Consider the following 20,241-nt stretch of genomic DNA (forward strand, 5'->3'; position numbering starts at 1 on the left):
TGGGCAGCCGGTGAGTTGCATGTGATGCTGGTGAGACATCTGGCCCAACGTGGTGCCGGAAACCACTCGGATGTGATGCTGAACCTGTCTGGGCTACAGTTTGGCAGTGGGGGAAGGATGGGGTATAATTGCCCCGTGGTGAGTATGGTAACAAGAGGAAAAAATGACTAAAGATTGTGAAGAAAGGGGAAAAAAAATAAATAAAAGATGCCCCTGATAAAAATGCGAGATGAACAAAGATACTGGTAGGAAAGGTAAAATGAAAGCTTGCTTATTTCAAGTGGTAGGCAGAACTGGTAAGGGACAACAGCAGATTGCGATCTGACCATGAAAGGAAAGATGCACAATAGCAAAAGGGAAGCGAAATGAGAGAGAGGAGGGAGTGACTGATTCATAACTTCTTGCACCTTGTGTAGCCACCACCTCCCTTCTTGTAAAATGATTTTAAGAGTCTGTGCAAAATGGAAGCAAGTGTCCCCGCTGTGGCTGGCAGAAGTGTGTAACAGCCCTGCTGTGCATGCTCTGTTAATGTCACCCATTACATAGGGTAGAAAACAGTCAGCAAGTCAGACCTCACTAGTGACACTGTAGGTCACCTCTCACATTTTGCCTGCATACGTATTTTTTTTGTGCCGGTTGCATTGTCCTGTCGACTGAAGTTGTGGGTTGATATTTTAAAATCAACGTCTCTGCAATAAACACATCAGTAGGTGCGCAAACAGTAAAAACCTGAACACAGAGATGAAGAATGTACTAACCGTGTGTGAGTATAAATCGTGTAATACCTTTTGCTTTTTTTAAATGAGAGCAGAACAACAAGGAGCACTGCACTGCCCTTGGGAAGTGAGTGGCCGTGTAGTATTGCAGAATAGGTTTTGCAGTTCCTTACCATTTTGTTGATTTCATGTGTCCGCTTATTTTTTGTGCTTGCCTGCTAGTGTGTGCACCATGTGCGTTGCTGGTTTGTGTCTAAATCTTGATTCCTGGCAACTGGAGGAGGGTAGGGAGTTGAAGAGCCTGTACTTGACCGACTCTTTGACCCGTGCTTTACGTGCTTTGTTGCTATTAACTGCCTTTCTTCAATAGCTATTGTCTGATTTCTGTCTTGGTGTGTTCTGTCTTTTATTCGAGTCCTTTGCCGCAAGCCTGCTGCCTGCAATCCACGAGGTGCCTGCTGCCTGCTTAGGTATTTCTGTGGCCTGTTGCTGACCCAGTTTCTGCAGCATTTAAACTGCCCTTTTGAAAAGGGGGTATTTCTGGCCTTTGTGAGCGTTCCCAGTGTTGCTGGGATAATGTGGCTGATCCCGCAGATGTGGGTAGTCGCTTTAAAACAAACACCCCCCCCTGCCCCAGTCCCCATGCTTCAGTTTTGCTTGGATTTTTTTTTTCTCTCCTTGTAAACAAAACCAATTATTAATGCTTTCTGGTCTTTGAAGCAGTGGACTGTGTTTTGGTGGATGTTTTTTTTCTTGGAATAATTACTGAAATGTTTGATGTGCAGGGAGGGGAGGGCAGTGCCCAGCCATAAAGAGCGTGTACGTTGCTAAATTTTAGGATGGGCACCTTTGCCTCTGTTCCTGAACTGAGGAAGCTCATTGGGGACTTGGAGACCTGCAAGTCACCCCATGTCTGTTGTGGCTTTGTCACGAGGTCTGGCTTGGAGGCTAGGTTGTTCTGGGTGTGAGTATTGGGTTGGGGGCAACGACGCTTGGTTTGAACACTTGTCGTCTCTTTTAGTTTCCCTCCATCCACTGAAATTTTGCGAGCTGTGGGAAGGTAAGGTGAGGCGTGGAAAACGTGACCTTGTGGTAGCTGCGAACGCATGTGTTAGCTACTGCGTGCCGTGGGTTGGTGCTTCCTTATTCCCTCTCTTTTTGCCAGGCTCCTGCCAAAGCCACGTCTAACGTTCTGAAATGATGAGAGATCTGCCTTACAAAGCCTTGTTGCTCCTTTTTTTTTTTGTGTAAAATAGTGCCGTGGAGTGACACAGAGGCCTGTTCAGAGACTGAATGCCCTCGCCAGGCTTGCTTCCCTGCACTGAAGTCACGCGTGTGTCCGCGCTTACAGATGCGGCTGTAAGGAGGGGCAAGGTGCTGCTCACCTGTCCTGCCCCGCGGCCCACGGGAACCCCACTGGCTTCAGCCGGACTTGGGGCAGGGTCCCGGGGGGGTCCCACTGTGATGTTTATTTGCTTGTCTGGCAGAGGAAGGAGCGATGATATGCCTTTGGGCTGCAGAGAGATCTTTGGCTTGTCCAAAGGGAGCTTGTCCTCTCGCGGGCAGCTTGAGAAATGCTGTGTCAGATGGTTAATGTGCGGAGCGTGCAGGAGCAAAGTGCATCCCGTCCTGCAGCAGGAGCAGACCTCTGGTCTGAGGTCTGTTAAGAGACTCAAAAATAGCATTACTGATTCTTTGCCCTTAGTGTCTCAGGTGAAAATTTGCAGTTGGTGGGCTCTGATTAGCCACGTAGCTTTGGAATAAGGGAGGGAATGCAAGAATCCAGGGGAGGTAGAGCCCCAATCCAGTGCTTGGTTGCGAGTGCTGTTTTTTAACTGATACAAAACAACCAAAAGCGGACTTCCTGCTATTTTTCCCAGTTCGTTTTCCCCCTCTTCCTTCCCCCGCCAGCTATCCTGCTGAAGGAAACAAATGTTAACTCATTGGCTCAAGGTGCCCCTTGCTGGAAGTCAGAACTCTAGAGGCTAACGTGGCAGCTGTAACATACCTGGGATTTTTTTGGTGGTAGACATTTTGTTAATAAACCTGTGAAACAGGGTTTGTTTCATATGGTTCTGCTTTATTTAATAGCAGAAGGTTGCAGCATTTTGTACGTCAGAAGAAATTGGCTCCGAACATATGCTGTGCATTGACTTCAACAGATCCCAGATGTTTTGTAAGGACCTGGTAATTCCTGCAATACGCGTTGTAACTACTAATCCTGGTAATGCCAAAATTTTTGAATTTTTGCCAATTTGAATTTTCTGGTATGTATTTTTTCATATCTTACGTTTTCCTTTGACAACGTAATCTAACATAAATGTACAGTAGTGCTTAGGAGTAGGTCACAAATACACCGTGAGCGTGCTTCCTTTTAATAGCGCTAAATCCTGGAACTGTCTTTCCATTTTGCATACCATGGCCCAGAGCGCCGAGTGACAGAAGACAGGCGGGCACAGCAAGCTGCTTTTTTCAAAAGGGGCAGCTGGGGGAATTTGGGAGGCTTGTCTGCGGGGCATCCTGCCACCGTAGGGGTTTGCTGGCTACAGGTGAGAAAGTGGAAATGATCCGATGCTGTGGAGGATTCCCCCTTTCATTTCTGCCTGCAGGAGGGGATGCATTTGGAAATATAAGCAGAGTTCTGTGTGGGGAGCTGGAGAACAAAAGCTTTTTAGTTTAAGAGTAGATATATATGCCGTTGAAGCATATAGATGAAGATGAAAATGCACAGTGCCATCAGTTAGTAAAAAGTGAATGAACAATAAAAGTCTGCAGTTTTTTATATCGCTATTGTAATTTTAAAAGGTTTTTCCTAAAAAAAGGTTTTGTACTTCTCTGGAGAAAATACGTCCCATCTAATAAGTAACAATACAGCCACATATGTAAAATGGCATAGATCCAATATCTTGCCACACCAGAACAAAAAGCTTTGTCAAGTGACTGAAACATTTGGAAGGGGAACTGAAGAGGGTATAATACAACCCAACTGGGAGGGTTGGAAAACAAGAGCAAGAGACTGATGCTCCTGTGAGATGGAGGCTTTGATCTGGGGCCAAAGCTGCTTTTTTGGTGTTGCTATTTGGTTAGTGACTTATCTTCAACTTTTCCTCCTTAAAATTTGGTGGTGGCCCGTGGGGTGTGGGAGAGCAGCTTCATTGCTCTGCTGGACACAGGGCGACTGTGTATACCGCAGCTTTACCCTGCTGCACCACGCTCAAAGTACCTTGGAGCAAAGTGTAGCCTTGCGCCTTCTCTTTATATTTCTTCTTTGCATCATATTTTGCAGTCATATAATATGGCTTATGAAAATCCTATTCAAAGACAGGAAAAATTAAGTATTCTTAGAAAGCTAGTGTATGAGTTTGTACGTGCTTCAGAAGTTTCATCTCTTAGAGAAGAGTGTTTTTAATAAGTCTGGCAGTCAATAGCAGTAAAATTTTTCACCTTATAAAACTCAAACAGGACTGAGAAAGCTGGTCTTGCTCAAGCAAATGTTTGGTAAAAAGATTTTGAAAGAGGTGCATGTATTTTAGGTTTTCAAGAGGGACTTCCCCAGTATTTTACCAGTTTGTGATGTAATTTACTGCCTAATGTGTCTAAGCTGTATATTGTAGTGTTTGCTTTTCCACCATAGTAGCATTTGAAGCTTTTTGGTAAAGTACTGTGTAGGTAACTTGGGTTCAATATGGAAAATCACGTATTTTTATTGTCTTCTCTTCATATGTTTGCAAGAAGGAAGATAGTGGATGTTCACAGGTAAATTACTGTGCTTAAAGGTTGATGTGCAAAGGTGATACTTTGTTTTTAAAGATTTGGGCCGAAATTCACAAAAGAGAAGAAATGCGGAGTCCAGGCTGGTGTTTTCCACTGTTGTGTCAAACTTGGACTTGGCAGCTTTAGGAGATGTGACCTTACTGACCTTTCCATTGCTTTTTTTCAGGGCAGGGTGGGATCAGGTGCATTGTCCAAACCAAAGGGAACACGTGAAAAGCAGAAATTTAAGTTGGTGTTTTTTTTTTTAAGTCCTAAATCTGAGGTTTTTCTCTATTATCTTAGTTTCCTTTTCAGTTGCTATTCTTTTTTCTGTTTCAGGGGAAAAAGGGAAGGGGATTTTTAGTACTTAACTTGTTCAGTGTAAAGGTTTCCTATGGGCTTTGAGATCTACCATGCAAATCTGTCTCTTAGCTGTCCTACAGGCCTGTACTGTCATTATAAAGGCGCTTGGATTAATGCAGAAACAGCAAAAGGCAGCTCCTGTAGGAAGATTATCACTCTTAATTGCTGTAGGAAGATTATCACTCTTAATTATTAAGCAGGTCAAGCTTATCAGCAACCACAGAGCTCTTTCATGCATTTTGATGAACTGTTCTAACTTCAAATGGTTTCTGTAAAGATGGACGTTTTTGGCTGGGGCTGTAATTAGAAAAAGGAAATGGTTGGGTGCAATGATATTTTGACAAGACTGTAACTTCCTATTGCCGTGAGCTCTGTGCTTCCTGCCCCCCTGCTCTCCAGGCAGGAGCTGGAGCCCCCGAGATGGAGAAATGCTGCCTTGCTCCGGCACGTCGAAGTGAAACGCTTGAAGGAGGGGTTGCTGCTGAATTGACAGAAATTGGCCCTTTGCTCTTCAGTCTAGGGAGTTCTTTTGAATGGAGTTTTGTGCACTTGATGAAGTTTTATTTTAACCAGTAAAAACAGATTTACGATTGATACGTTAAAAAGGCGAGGTCTGTTTTCACTTGGATCTTTCTTCTGTGCTGCTAATTGTCCCATAGATGCTCTGCTTCTTTCTAATAATAAATAAAAATATCCTTGTTGGTAGCAACCGTTCACATTTAAAATTTCACATTCCCTTTAGAATGTAGTTTTAAAACGTGGAGCAGAGCTGACGTTTCCCCCAGTCTTACGCGGAGTATATTAGGAACAGAAAGCAAGCTCACTGTTATTTTTAAGGGAATTTAGTTGGGGCAGGTGTAATGGAATTGTTATTTGTTTCTTCTTGAATATCTGTTTCTTCCTTTGTTACTAATTATGTTAGTAGAGGACTATGCTGAAAAACAGCCCTTGCTGCTAGAATCTCTTGCCATGGTTTTGCCGTTGCAAGAACAGAATTAAATACTATCTAGTAAGTAAAAATAAGCATGCTCTCCTTAGGTAGAAGGCAGGGTGGGTATGTGGTTTATCCTCTGCCTTTCTTAAAGAGTCTTTTATCCTACTTCTTTCACAGCGCCATGCTGTGAAATTTGACTGCTTTCAGTAAAATGCTTTGAAAACTGTGGGTAGTGAACAGTCATTTAAATTTCATGGTATCTCGGTGCAAGGTTTGCAGCTCTTTGCCTTTAGCATAGAGGAGGCACCGTGCTGACAGTAGAAGCCTTTTCTCTAGGTGCTTCTCCTTGTGCCTAGGGTTCATGTTTTCAGAGGGTCTGAAAAAGGCTGTGAGCAGCACATCTCTTGAAAACGTTTCATTTTCAGTTTAGAGACTGGGTAGGAGCTTGGATAAACAGTGTGATCTTTGAGAGGCGTGGAGTCTCATAGCTGCTCTTGAAGCAATTCTGAGTCGTGAGGGTTGAGCAGCATCCTTCAAAAAGCAGCCATTTCTTTACATGTGTAAAGTAGGCCAGGGTACTTGCAGGTTTGACTGCCTTTCTTAATGCTTTTTAATTAGGGTAGGCAAAAGTGACCATCTCAGAAATTATTTGTGACCTTAGTGTCAGTTTTTGAAGAACAAACCTGGATTATGCAGGCAGTTTAAAAGGTTTTGGTGTGGTTTTGGTTTTTAGTGTTTTGTTGGTTTGGGGTTTCTCTTGGAGGGTTTGGCTACTACAGGGTAAGCAAATTACTCAAAGAAAGTAGGTTCGGCTAAAAAGCTTTGAGGTTTAGAAAGGGGGGAAGAAAAAAAAAAGCAGGAGCTACTTTGTGTGCCTTTGGGATTTGTGTTTTTATTTCGCATACTTATGGGCCAGAAGCATTCTTTATAAAGACATGAAATGCAGTATTTTCTCATAACCCCAGAAGTCCAGGACCTGGTAATTCAAGCTAAAATGTCAAGAATGCCAAGGCTCCTCATGGAGCCAAAAGTGTGTGTTTGTATTAGGCAAGTGACTCTCTTAATTTTTTTGGGGGAAGAACTAAAAAAAAGTAAACTTTATTGTTTTTGTGATTTTAATAGTTTAACAGAAAATTGCTACTACTTAAAGTTAAATTGTAAAGAAGCTTAAAAAAAAAAAAAGGCAAACGAGGTTTTATTTCAGAGCAGTTATCATTGTCTTAAGTACTTAGAGATTGCCTTATGAAATATTGCAAAGCCAATAGGCAATTGCTAAATTACCTAAAGCAAAAAGGTAAATGAAGGTGGATGTTCTGCTTGCCAGGATATTTGGGATTTGCTGGCAGTGCTAGAGATGCTTCAGAGGAAAATGTTTGATGTGCATATTGAACTAGTGGGCCCCGTACACTCATCCAATACAAATAACTTGGATATTTCTCAGCCTGGCTGAAACAAGACTTCTTTTTTTGTGTGTCCACAAGTAGTTGCAGGTTCAGTTTAGGCCATATGGGTGCCTGATTTGCCTGCCAAATTCACCGATAACCCACTTATTGTTCTCCCAGGTCTGTGCTTGTGGATTTCTAGGGAGTTACATACCTTTTGCTTTCTAAAATTTCTGCCTTTCCCCGCCCCCCGTACTTAAGCGGACTGTGCAACATGCCTAAAAAAGACAGGGTCCCCCTGGACAATCTCTAGAGAGCATGGGTTGTTGCTTGAAATCTGGGTGGCTAAAGGGTTTTGAAAGAAGAGGTTTCAGAAAACAATTTCAAATGAACTCAAGTCATTGTGAATTAATTTCTTAATTTAGTACAGATTGCAGTTATTTCAGAAGTTGAGGACTGATTTATAGCAGGGAATAATTCCGTTCTGCTGTTAAACACACATCATTGTGCTGCTGCTGCTAAAATACAAACCGCAGGCCCATGTGGAAAAGAAAGCCTTTTCTTTTCACCAGGAAGCTCGTTGTAGCGCTTCGTGCCTCACTGCTCATCTTCTCCACTACGTTTCTTTGTGAGTGTTATTCTGATTTTTGTCATGGCCCACATTTAACTGCTTTGGAGGTTTTTCCAAGGAGATTGTTTGCATATGAGAGTAGGGAGAAAAGCCCATTTTTTTTTTTTATCTGAGTCCTGCCATTTCCATCCCGTAAAAAACGTGACTTTTTAAGTGCGATACTGTGAGATACTGTGAGTTTGATTGTTGCAGTTTTGTTGTTTTGTAGTAAATAAAACTGAAGCACTGCTGGCTTAGGTAACTATCCTGCAAAGGTTTTGTATAAACGTTATCGCAGAATTTTATAGGAAAAGGGAGCACAGGCAGTGAGAGGAGGGTACCCAGAAAGCCAAGTAAATGGCAGTGGAGACACAGGGGCTAGAGGGGATAAGCAGAGCGGGCTGCTTCAGTTGCTGAAGGAGAGCGTGTGCAAGGAGCCAGACGGAAGCAATGGAGAATGGTTTGTGCTTTACAGGTTGAGCTAGGCTTACCTACCTTTTTATCTCAGTACTTCTGAAAATAAACTAAGTAGCAGCCCATTGCAACTTTGGTGAGCAAGTCTTTGGCTATATGCTGCTTTGCCAATATAACAAGGTTTTCTTAAAAAAAAAAAAAAAAAAAAAAAAAAAAAAGAAGAAAAAGATTGCTAGTCCTGTCTGCCTCCTTAAATCATGACTTTGGCCCTAAATCATGGGACTTGTTTTTAGTTTTTATGATTTCGCTAGCTTATTTTGGTTTAGCTTCTCTTTCCTATTTTCCTGTAGCCCAAATATGCAAAATAGCAGGCATGCAGGTATGCGTTTGTGTTATTTGATGGGTAACGCCATTTTGGCCTTTTCTGCTTTCCACGCTTTGGGATTTGGTCCCTGATGTATGGTGTAGTTCAGAGGAAAAGACAGCCACCCTTCTTCCCGCAGCAGCATGGTTCTCTAGTAAAGCCCGTAAGTGAATTCCTCAGGATGGGTTGCCAATCCCCAAGCATTCAGAAGCAGTGAGTCAGTCCTCCCCCTCTTCCCTAAACAATGCGGTGCTAAAAATAAGGGACTTTTTCAACTTCTAGGTTTCCAGTGTTTAAATTTCACAGTTTTGTTCTTTTACCCGCTGGATGTTTTTTCTTAAATAATAATAAAAAAACATTAAGTAAAAATAATGCACGGATTGGTTCATACGTTATCGCCTGAGTCTTATGTAGTATCATGGTTTAACCCCAGCTGGCAGCCAAGCCCCACCCAGCTGTTCTCACTGCCCCATCTGGGAGGGGGAGAGAATTGAAAAAGTAAAAGTGAGAGCTCATGGGCTGGGATAAAGATGGTTTAATAGGTGAAGAGAAGGCCCCACACACAAGCAAGGCAAACCAAGGAATTCGCCTGCCTGCTGGTGGGCAGTGGCAAAGGTCCAGCCATCTTCAGGGATGCGGCGCTCCATCACGCATCAGCGTTACTGGGGAAGACAAAGGCCATCTCTCCCAACGTCCTTCCCCCCTTTCCTGCTTCTTCCCCCACCTTTATATGCTGGGCGTGACGCCATATGGTCTGGAATACCCCTTGGGTCAGCTGGGGCCGGCTGTCCCACCTGTGTGTCCCCCAGCTCCTTGCGCCCCCCAGCCTGCTCGCTGGTGGGTGGGTGGGAGGCAGGTGACACCCTGACTCTGTGCAGGCGCTGCTCAGCGGCAGCTAAAACATCGCTGTGTTACCAACACTGTTTTCAGCACAGATCCAAAACATAGCCCCATGCTAGACTCTATGAAGATGATCAACTCTGTGCCAGCCAAAACCAGCACACGTAGGTATGGTGGTCCGGGAGAAATCCTGCAAGGCTGCAGAGCCGAGGTGGTGAGCACGGCAGGGCTGAGGCCAGGGAGAGCCACGGTTCTTCAGGTGCGGTACATACAGCTCGCCCGTGAGCTGTGTTGTTCCAAGGTAAATCCTTTCTGATTTCTGATGACACTTTCTGCTTCCAGGAAAAATAAATCAAGTTTGGTTTTAAAAAAAAAAAAAGTTGTAATTTAATAATGTTCTGTTTCTTTTTGACAGGGTTGCCTTGATGGTAAACAAAGGTTGTAATTTTGCATTTCCAAACAATTTTATCTCATCTTTTAAAGCTATTGTCTGTCTTCCAGGAGCTTCAGTTTAACCTTCATAAGTACTGCTTGGTGCTCTTACTGCCTTTAGTGAATGGGAGGTTGAGTGAAGCCAGGGACAAGGTGATATGACAAAACAGAGCTCTGTGTCAGCTCTTCAGAAGACTGGTTCAGCTGCAGCTGGGATCCATTTCTATTTCTATGTTAACTTCCTCTTAATTAACTATTTACATTTGCCAAAATAATTTCTTTCCATCAGCTGTAATCAGAACTACTAAAAGTATTAGGGTTTGGTTTGGTTGTTTCTGTAGGTGCAAATCTCACTCTTATTAGTCTGCTTTTTATTAATCTGGTGTAGTCTAGAGGAACGAATCTAAAATTAGTAAATGAGGTTTTTTTAAGTTTCCTTTCTGTGTTTCAGTTTACATATAAAACTTGCTTTCCTATACAATACATACGTACTTCCATATCTCAAAATCTCATCCTGTGGGTTCATTAATATTACTGCACTGAACGTAAGAAGTGCCAAGATGCCGAACATAAGTCAAATTTTACTTTTAGCGATATACTGAAAAATAAAGCAGTACTGCCTAAGCGGATTCACTCAAAAATGACCTCTTGTACGTTAAAGCCCTTTTTGCCTGCCGCTTCCAAGAAGACCCTGCAATCATAAAGAAAAAGCCCTGACAATAGAATACCTTCCTCCTGACTTGCGTTTTCTTGTGTTGCCTGTCAACAAAGGGCACAAAAAGGAAGGATGAAGAAAGGGCACCAAGTGGCAATACGTTGCTATCTGAATCATCAGATGACTTGCATCCTAAGATAACCTAAAGTAATCAAGTAAAGTAAAAAAATAAAGATACAAGGAAGACTTGGAGAAAAAGGGACACTGGGATAAACTTTGTTCCAGGAAAATTCCCTTCCTTTCTGATCAGATGCAGCTTATTCTGCAGATTGCTGAGTGTTTTATTTATATATATAGCTAGATGAATTAACTCAATTTTGAAGTTTTATTTTCTAAAAAAATCAACAAAAAAAGCACAACCAAAAAAACCCCAACACAAACCCCAGAAATTTGTTCAGAGTAGATTTGGCCTTTTGTTTGGATTTTTTCACTTTTCTTGTGATTTTGGCCAGTGAAGTATAAATAATACTGTTGCGAAGCAGGATCTCTTTCTGTTGTACTTCGGGGGAAATAAAAGGGTCTTTGCTTATTTGGAACAAATGTTTGTATGTAATATACACTGCATATAAATTAGGTTTTGAGGCTGTAAGTAAATATATAAAAATCATACTGACCTGGTTGTTTACCTGTTTCTACTAATTACATCAAAGAGTAACAGAACTGAAAGAAGCAAGGGCAAAATAATTCCAGCAAACTCAACACGTGTGTAGTGAGCATCCCTTGTTTAAGTCCCACATTTAATCCCTGTATTAGCATCCTCTTTTGTTAGTCCCACAACAACAGGACACCAAAATGTTCTTTCCTGGAGCAGGAAGTGTTGTAAAAGGCTGGAACTTCTCCATGTTCTCTGATGCCCTTTTCCCTACGGATGAGCACCTCAGGGGCTTCTCATTGGAGGGAATATGATGACTTGAGATTTTACAGCTTTTAAGAAACAGCAACAAAAAAACCCAAAAACTTCTGCCCTAGAGTGACACATTTCTCCGCTTGCATAGGCGGTCAGGGGTTCTTGCATTCCTCCATTCTGCTCTTCTCTGCTGGTGTCACCTCTCTTCCTCATGCCACCTGTTCCTCCAGCCCCTTTTTGGCTGCTGTATGTCCACCTTTCTCCCTGGCCAGCATCTCTGGTGCTGGGAGTTGTGTGCACACTTAGGATTTATCCCTTTCTGCTGGGTGTTTTCTGGGAACTGGGGTGATGAGCTGGAGCGGCAGGTCTCGTGGGCTCACTCTCTCCTTCTCCTCCCCACCGCCCACCCCACCCCCCCCACCCCACCCCCCTGCCCTGAGCCTGCCCCTCATCTCCCCCTGCCCTGGGTGACCATGTGGAGCCTTCCCCAATGGTTCAGCTGTTCTTATTTTTTCCTGGAGATGGATGGTCCAGGGTGTCAGTGTTTTAAATATATTGTGAAGATGGAGAGGAGGAAGGGCATTGAATTGTTGGGCTGGCAAGTGATAATCGGACCAATTAAACTACTTTTTTTGATACAAAGGCAATTACTACTAAGTGTTCAAAGTAGTTGCTGGGAATCTCCTTCCCCTCTTCTATTTTTTTCCTGTTTCCCTCCAGTGTGGTTCACTTGTGCTTAAAAATGTCCCCTGAAATAATGGAATTGTCATGCTGTATCAGAATTTATTATTCAGAATTCTGTGTTCAACTGGGCTGCCTGAAGAAAACAGGTGCTGTGTAGTGTGGCTTTGTTAGACAGCATGCCTAATGTGATGTTAGCTGATTTTAAAAGCAATGAAAGAGTAGTTGGAAACCAGGCTTTTTCTGTCCTGGAGAGGACTGTTTCTCTACATTTGTTGTTTCAAGACTTCCATTCTTAGGTTGATATTTGTGTATTTTTCCCAGGCCTTGCAACATTCTCATGAAATGGCCCGTGTACTTTTTTGGACATGTCATCTGCAGCAAAAAGAGAAATTTTTGGCGTAATTTGAGGTGAATCTATTAGTGAGTTGAGGTTCTTAACTTTTAAAAAGATTTTTTTTTTTTACTTGAACTTTTAAATGTCTTAACAAATTTCCTTTGACGTTTATTTCCATGTCCCCTGCAGAGAGCTCGATGTATTGATGTGTTTGGAGTACGGGGATGCATCAGGGTGTTGGGCCAGCTTCCACCTAGGTTTAAGAGGCTTGCAGCAACACATTGGAGAAGCATGTGTGTAGATGTAGAAGACATCTACACACATTGCCTGTCCCTTTCTCTCTGTAGTGGTGGGCTTTAAATGCATCCTGGTTGTTAGGTGAGATGATCGCCTGCCCATTCCCATTCCAAACTGCTGTTCCCATGGGGATAGGGAACAGCCCCAGAGTGGTGGATTTCTCTTTCCACTAGTCCTGCTGTTCTGTAAATGCGGCTCCCAAGTTATTTTTTGGCAGTGCTTTGGGGCTGCTGATAAGCAGCGCAGACGCGGTGGAGCTGGCCAGCGGGCAGGGTTAGGAACACCATGCCGAAGGAATGTGGCTCTTCTGCTTTTAGGGCCAGGGTGGATCTTGGAGCAATTTGGCAGCTTTTGTGGGGTGCAGAGCAGAAACTGGATGTCTTGGAACCATGGGCCGGTTCCCGGGGCTGCTGGGGAGTGGTGTGTAGGGATGCTCTGAAATTACCTTTGTGCAGCTCAGAGCCTGCAGAATTTTATTAGCTGAGGCTTCACTTCAGCCATCCCAGTCTTCAGAAGGAATGCAACAGCAGCCCCGGGATCCTGCTGCTGCTCTCATAGGGCTTTTCCCATTTTCTGACCAGGAGAGGCTTGGCAGTGATTATTGTCTGAACAGTAATGCAGTGTGTTTTTCAGAACCAGTGCTACAGCAAAGCCTTCTTCATCCAAACCGAATGAGATGCAGTCTCCTACATCCATGCTGCGTTTGCACCCAGTGTGTTGGTGCCCGTTGCAGAGAGGGAGGGTCAGAGGAAAAGAACTGGTGCTGCCAGAGCTCCCCAGGGGGAGGATCAGCAGGTCTTGGAGAGCCACTGCCAATTACACCAATGGGCACAGAGCAGCACTCAGCTTCTCATCCTCAGCAAAGGTTTTTCTGGTGGGAAAAGTATTTCAGCAGTAATTGTAAGACACTAGAAACTTACGGAGCGCATAAACCACTGGCTTAACTTCTATTTTACTATATGTGGGGGGGTGCATATACAAAAAGGATCTGAGGATCCTTCAGGAGTGTGCCTTCCCCCAGATGCCTGGGGCTTTACTGTAGTAATAGTTTTAATTTGTGTGTGTTTACAAAAACAGTACTCAGACTTCCCCCCTGGGTACGTCTCCGAGGCTGACTTTTTGAAGGGGAAGAAGGTACTGGTTCCCTTCTGGATCCCTGGTGTTTCTAGGAATGGAGCGAGGTTGGCCTGGCCAGAGACAAGGCGGTTGGAAGGAGACTGTCATTCACCCAGACTTTGTAGTTCTGCATCATCGGCTCTTGTGTTATTTGCTAGCAGCTCCCCAGAAACACTATCTGGATATATTGCATGCCTCCCCCTACAACAGCAAGAGAGTTTGCTTCCTTGTATGAGAAACATTTTCATAAAGCTATGGGTTTTCATAATAGTAAATCTCATTTTTCATGACTGGTAATAAATTTTGACGTCTCTCTTGGTTTGGAATGTAACAACAGAATTATGTAGGTACTTTAATATATTAAAGGTGTAATGTTACAGAACTACATTTTTAAATTGGGGAACAATTAACTGTACTACCACACTTTATGCAAAGCAGCTGGGTAACTTATGAGCCCACGGTCCGTCCCTCCCTCCTCAGACTCATCCTTGTTAGGATGCTTATTAGTATCATGCAGTGAAGATGAAACTGGTTCTGGCTACGCAACATGCAGACTGCTTCTGGGGAAGTTTTTAACAGCATAGGACTGGCTACGTCAACATAATGAACGAGTGCTGGGCTTGTTTTTTACCACTGTGGTTGTTGGGACTTGTGGAGGACAAGTTGTAATTGAGAAAGTGGTGAAGATAGCCTGGGATTTCTATGTTATAGGGCATCGATTCATGTTGAAATAAGCTAAAAAAGTGCTAGAACTGATGGGAATTTTATTGTGAATTTTCCTAGGGCAAAGGAAAGATGATGATGTATGTGTTTCGCATTATTTCTTACTCTCTTTGCATATAAGAAATTACTTGGCTTTTGCATTAAAGCCACAGCTAAGCAAGCACTTTTTTTGACGTTGGCTTTTGCCCAAGCTGCTGTTTACTCCTCTGCCTCTGTGTGTCTCAGGTGTGCTTGTGCCAGTGCTTGTGTGGATGTTGAATTGATGAGACTGAGGATCTGCTCCATGCTGACATAATTTTCATTCCTCAGGACTTGTTTTAAAGTTGTTTTCCCTCTGTAGCTCATGGCACAGCCCCATGAACGGGTATATCAGCAGCAGTGAGGGGATGTGTGCAAGGAAGGGAGGTTGTCCAAGCCAGCATTGCCTCTAAAATGGGATACTTACCAAACTGCACTTTTTTTTGGCATGAACTTTCCAGCACATGCTGTTGTATGGAACTTTTTTAAAGCACAATCTATGGTAGTGAGAGGAATGTATGAAAAGATTGGGATATAGAGTATGATTAGAATATAAAGAGTAATGAGCGCCTGTAATCTTCCTTCCCTGCAATGTGTAGCATCATGCCCGCTAAATATTAACTGTGGCTTCTTTCCCTTTTTTCAGCTTCGCAGCAAAGATGCCTCCAAATGGGAGGGCCTTACATTTTCACCCATCAGTTCTGCATTTTGGAATGCAGTGAGTATTTTCCATTATTCTTATTTTGTTCAGTAACGAAGTGGGGAGGGACGACTATACTGGGCTACGTTTGGGTAAAGAGCATTAGCTGAGATCATGCCATCCTCTGAAAGAAAAAGAGAAATAATAAGTAATTGCGACAGAGTTGGAGCTGTGTTTCTTGCCTTGCTATACTTTGTAAATGAAAATCAACACAGTTCTAGGAAGGAGGAAAAGAGAACAGGGAACCATAACACGTTATGGGTACATTTCAGGTGATTCTACATGGATGTCAAACCAGTTCTTCGTGTTGGTGGTTTATTTCTTGAAAAATTGCCTTCCTAGTGGAGTGGGAGCTTGTTGCTTCCTTTAACTTCTGAAAAAAAATCCAGAAAGTCCCAGGCAAAACATACTGGTAGAATACTTGAGATTTTTCTTTGTAGTTCTCTACTAAGAAAACTCCAAAAATTATTATCAAATGATAATCAGCCTTTGGTTTATCAGTAACTAGAAAGAAACACAGGCCCCTTGTGAGTTAAAGGGATGTTTCAGAGGATGCACAGAAGGAATGTATAAGATGCTGGGGTTTAGGATGCATTAGCTAAAGCAGAAGCCTTAAGAGAATTGTTGCTTTAGTTGACAAAACAAGACTTTGGATATTTAAACTTTTTGATTCAAAACTTTGTGCCTTGTATGGGTGGTTTATTTCTTAGACTCCTGGTGACTCAGATGAAGTGTACCTCTCACATGCCAATGTTACTTGCCTTTGTATACTAAAGGACAAAATATGTTTGGCATATTTCCAGAGAAATTACAAATAGGAAATTGTTGCATATCAACATGTTTTAGAACAATTTGTGTTTGTTGCCTTTTTTGTGTATTTGCCTGTGCTTATAAATTGAGTAACTTCTTTCTCTTTCCCCCCTGCCTTTAGATTACTGGGGTTACCCCGAGCTAAAATGCTGCAGGCCTACAACCCTAGTAGAGATAGAGAAGTTGTAGTGAATTCAGTGTTTACAGCTACTAGACAGTTTCATGTGTCTCCTGCTCATAGCCGGGTGAGTGTTGATGTACTTTTGGAAACTATGTAATGGCCAGGTGCCAAGCCTTCGTGCTTCTTTTGGCCTAAGCTTTTCATTCTGCGTTTTCTCTTCGTGCTTTTTTGTAGGACCTCCAACTTCTTTTCTGTTTTGCTAGCACTTTTTTTCCCTCACTTCTGCTTAGACTGGTAAGGGAGAAGACATCCAAAACCTACAGTAGGAAATGTGTTTTACAATAACAGAGAAAGAGGAGAATTTTTCAGTGTTAAAGAGGCTGTTTGAATCGCATTCTGCTCTGTGCAGCATTATACAGTAATCCACAGGCATGTGGGTGTTTTACAGCCTTGAATTTCACTCTTTTGAATGGTCTTGCATATTTCTCAAAAAACTGCAGTGAAACGTTTTATGTATTTTGTATTGCAATTATGAGCAGAATTGCGTTATGATCTAAGACCATTATTTTAACTCTGATTTTTTTTTTAACAATGTATAACAATATAAGGCATATTAAGAATGAATCACTATGATCTCAGTTTGGTGAAGCACAGATTTTATCCTCTGCTGATGTGCAAAGGGTTTTTATTGTGCTTTCATCTGATTTGTGTTTTTACTGTGGCTGCATGGATCTACTGTGCAGACACAAACATCATTGACTCAGCTGACTATATATCACAGGGGGCATTGATTCACTTTTTAATAGGTATCTATATGCAGGGAAGCATTTTTGTTTATGCAGAGGCTGTTGGTGCTGTTCTTGTGCAAAAAGGAGCCTTGACTGACAAGGCCCAAGCTAGCCACGAAACTCCAGCAAGTTGCTGTGTGGTCTCAGTTTTTCTCCGTGGTAAGAGTCGAGAGTTGTGGACAGATGAAACTTCTCGGGGCTGAGGTTCTGCTTAGTGGGATCTAGATAGGTGTGTGCACGTGGGAATGTCTCTTGGGCTGCGCGACTGAACGGAGGGTGTCGTGATCACTGGCTCGAGCAAGCAAGTTTCTTTGTGGTCTCTGCAGGTGATTCCAGTGATGGGAAAAATCTCTTTCAGAGTACTCTTCCTGCCAACAGAAGAAGGCAGTATTGAAAGCTCATTATTTATAAATACCTCATCTCATGGACTACTTTCATATCAGGTAACTGCTCTTATTTTTAGCTTGAGTTTTGGATTTACTTGGGTGTTAAGTAATTTTGATAGATCTTGAATTTACAGACTTTCAGAGTTCATTGAATTCCTGGTACAAATCAGATGGGGTAGTGTTTGCAATTCATCCCTTTTACCTGGTCTTGCTAGTCTCATGATCCCTCATACATGTGTATGGTTAAAATTACTACGGTTAGTGGGGCTACTTGGGGTAGTAACACTAAGTGTATTGGTGTATGTGTACTTATAAGAGCATGGTTCTGTCACTGCTAGTTGGTTTCATATAATACTGCAGTCTAGACTGCACTGTGCTGGAATGCATTTGTCATGAAAAACCTATTTAGGAAATACTTTAGGTGGTTTTCAGCTATTGTGCAGGATTTTATGTAAACACATTGGGGGTGACACACAGGGTGAGAGGTTTAGGCCCTTAAGCGTGAAAGTTGAAGTAATGGTTGTGCATTAAAGCCACTTATTGCCTGATGAAGTAGTGAATTGAAGCAAGTCTTAAGCTTTTCTAATTTTCATAAGGGACATTATATACTCCAAATTCTTTGCTTTTATTAATTTGTTAAAGAAAAGTCTAACTCTGAATTCAGTGATTTTAAAAACAATGCCAGCTTTAATCAACCATCCAGCTATTCCATTCCCACACTTTGATACTGTGCTGGAAAACAAAGCTCCTTGAGTTGAAGCATAGGTAAGTTCATTTGAAATACATGATTTTTAATAAAAATGTTGCATTTATCTAGTACTTATTAGAACAGGAACATTTGACAGGAACTTTTCATCAAGAATGAGTGAAGAGTGCATTGTAGAGTGATTGACCTTTTCTTTTTGACACCTGTTGTCTCCCTGCACTCCCTTCTGACCCTGTGATTTATTGCCAGGCTCAGCCAGGGCCTTATATCAACAAGTTGCAGGGAAGCAGTTGTCAGTGCCGCCAAAAAATCAGTTTGTCTCCTGTTGGACTGCTGCTGAAATCAGTAATGGACTGGTTTTCATGGACAGTTTTGCCAGCCACCTGAAACAGAGGCAGTAGCTGCCCATGATTTCAGCTTGCCTTAGGTTTATAAGAATTTCAAAATTGGGCATAACTTGAGAAGTTGATGCACCGTTACAGTGCTTTTGTGAGCCCAGAAGCCTTGAAACATGTTGATGTTTCTCTAATGCATTTATGCAAGAGTATGTACAGAAAATTTATCCAAATGGAGAAGAGGTACCATTATAGTAAAATGCACTTTGTAAATGCCTCCATAAAAAAAAAAAGTATATTCCCTTTGATACTTTCTATCTGTAGTCGGAGATCTTCAGTGAACATGGAATGCATTGGATTATCCTCTTAATTAAAACACGGGGGTTTTTCTATTAAAAAAAAAATAATCTTTTCATACAAGTGAAAAACCCCAAGGCATTTTTCTTTATCTCTAATGATTTATTCCCCCCACCCCCCATTATCTTGCATCTCATTGTCATAAACTAATCTTGATGGAGTGGAATATGAATGTAGTAAAAACATTCAACTTGCAAATCTTACAGTGCTTTGAAAACAGCAGACTTTGAAAACCAAAATGAGCAAAAATTATTTAGCTCAATTTTTAAGGCAAAGCCATTGAATTCAATATGCAACTGGACTGGGAGCAAAGTTTGTCCAGAAATTACTGCACTGCCAAATGGTGTTATGTGTATTGTAGTTGCCTGAAAAATAGTGAGAGAGTTTAGATTCTTTATTGTTGAGATAACCTAATGCTCTGCTGGTGAGTGCTTTGTTTTGTTTTTGTAATAGTGCCTGAATGAGTGAAGATGCTAAGGTGCCATTTGTGTGTATAGTTACTTTCCACACTGGAACTTTCTGAGCTGTCTTTTAAAAGTATCTCATGTAAAAAACCAATCTGTTTCTTAGGAAGATTGTTATAATTAAAAAAATATTTATCTATGTGACTGTGATAACTGAAAAGCTAGATGTTGCTGTAATGTCCTGGTTTTTTAACACCAGGTTTTTGGAATGGGAACTCTGACGTCTTCTCCAGAAGAACCTAGAGTGCAGCTAGCGAACGCCTACTTACTGCTTCCACACATTGAAAACATCCAGGCATCACACACACTGGTACAGTATACATTTCAAATGGTGACAAAACATCATCATCTTAGATATAAAAGATTTTCATCCTCAGGTTGTTGGGATGCAAAGAACATAAAAAGTCCAAGGACTAGTGACTGCAGGAGAGAGGTCGCAAGGTACAGGGCTGCTGTGATTAACTGGTGTTCTGGTTTTATGAGACAGTCTTTGGCATTTGAACTATTCCCACTTGTTCCTTGTTCATGCTCCTGTGGCGCGCTGACAAAACTATTTGTGATGCCCTGCTCTGAACAAAACTGGAGAATTGATTTGTCCTAAAAAAACCCCAGTTTTGAACTATAAAGTCACAGAGGTGGGGCTGTTAGGGTTTCTTCTAGTTTTTACTTCAGACCCGTACCCCATGCCAGTTCACAGCAGGGCTGTGCCAACAGTTTGCCACAGTTAAAAAGCACAACGTGCCGTGTGGCTGAGAACAGGAGCTGGGAGTCAGGCTGGAGTATCCCCTCTTGCCTGGATCAGTGCAGAAGGTCCCAGCTTTGCTTACCTCAGCTTGACTAAACCAGGGAGCAGCAGAGAATACAACAAAGTGGATTTATGAGGCATAACTATTTCAATTGAAAGAAGCTTTAATGATTTCTTTTACTTGGTTGCAGCTGCAGGTATTTTCATAGTCTTTCAGGCCATACAGAGCCTTTCAAGGGAATAACTTAACTGGAAAAACTGATCTTTCAAATTCCCTTTTGTATTGT

At 42.2% G+C, this 20,241-nt stretch overlaps 1 protein-coding gene across 3 annotated transcripts in view; it reads left to right on the forward strand.

Moving 5' to 3' along the window:
* TMEM131L (transmembrane 131 like) overlaps positions 1-20,241 on the forward strand; it is an 83,066-nt gene that overhangs the window by 21,355 nt on the left and 41,470 nt on the right. For all 3 annotated transcript variants that reach the window (XM_080387147.1, XM_080387149.1, XM_080387148.1), the window contains exons 4-7: positions 15,189-15,260; positions 16,174-16,297; positions 17,288-17,404; positions 19,409-19,519. In XM_080387147.1, coding sequence (XP_080243273.1) covers positions 15,189-15,260; positions 16,174-16,297; positions 17,288-17,404; positions 19,409-19,519 — 424 coding nt within the window. The remainder of the gene's footprint in view (positions 1-15,188; positions 15,261-16,173; positions 16,298-17,287; positions 17,405-19,408; positions 19,520-20,241) is intronic.

This window comes from Falco punctatus (assembly GCF_963210335.1).
Source record: "Falco punctatus genome assembly, chromosome: 1".
In the NCBI taxonomy this organism is placed as follows: domain Eukaryota; kingdom Metazoa; phylum Chordata; class Aves; order Falconiformes; family Falconidae; genus Falco; species Falco punctatus.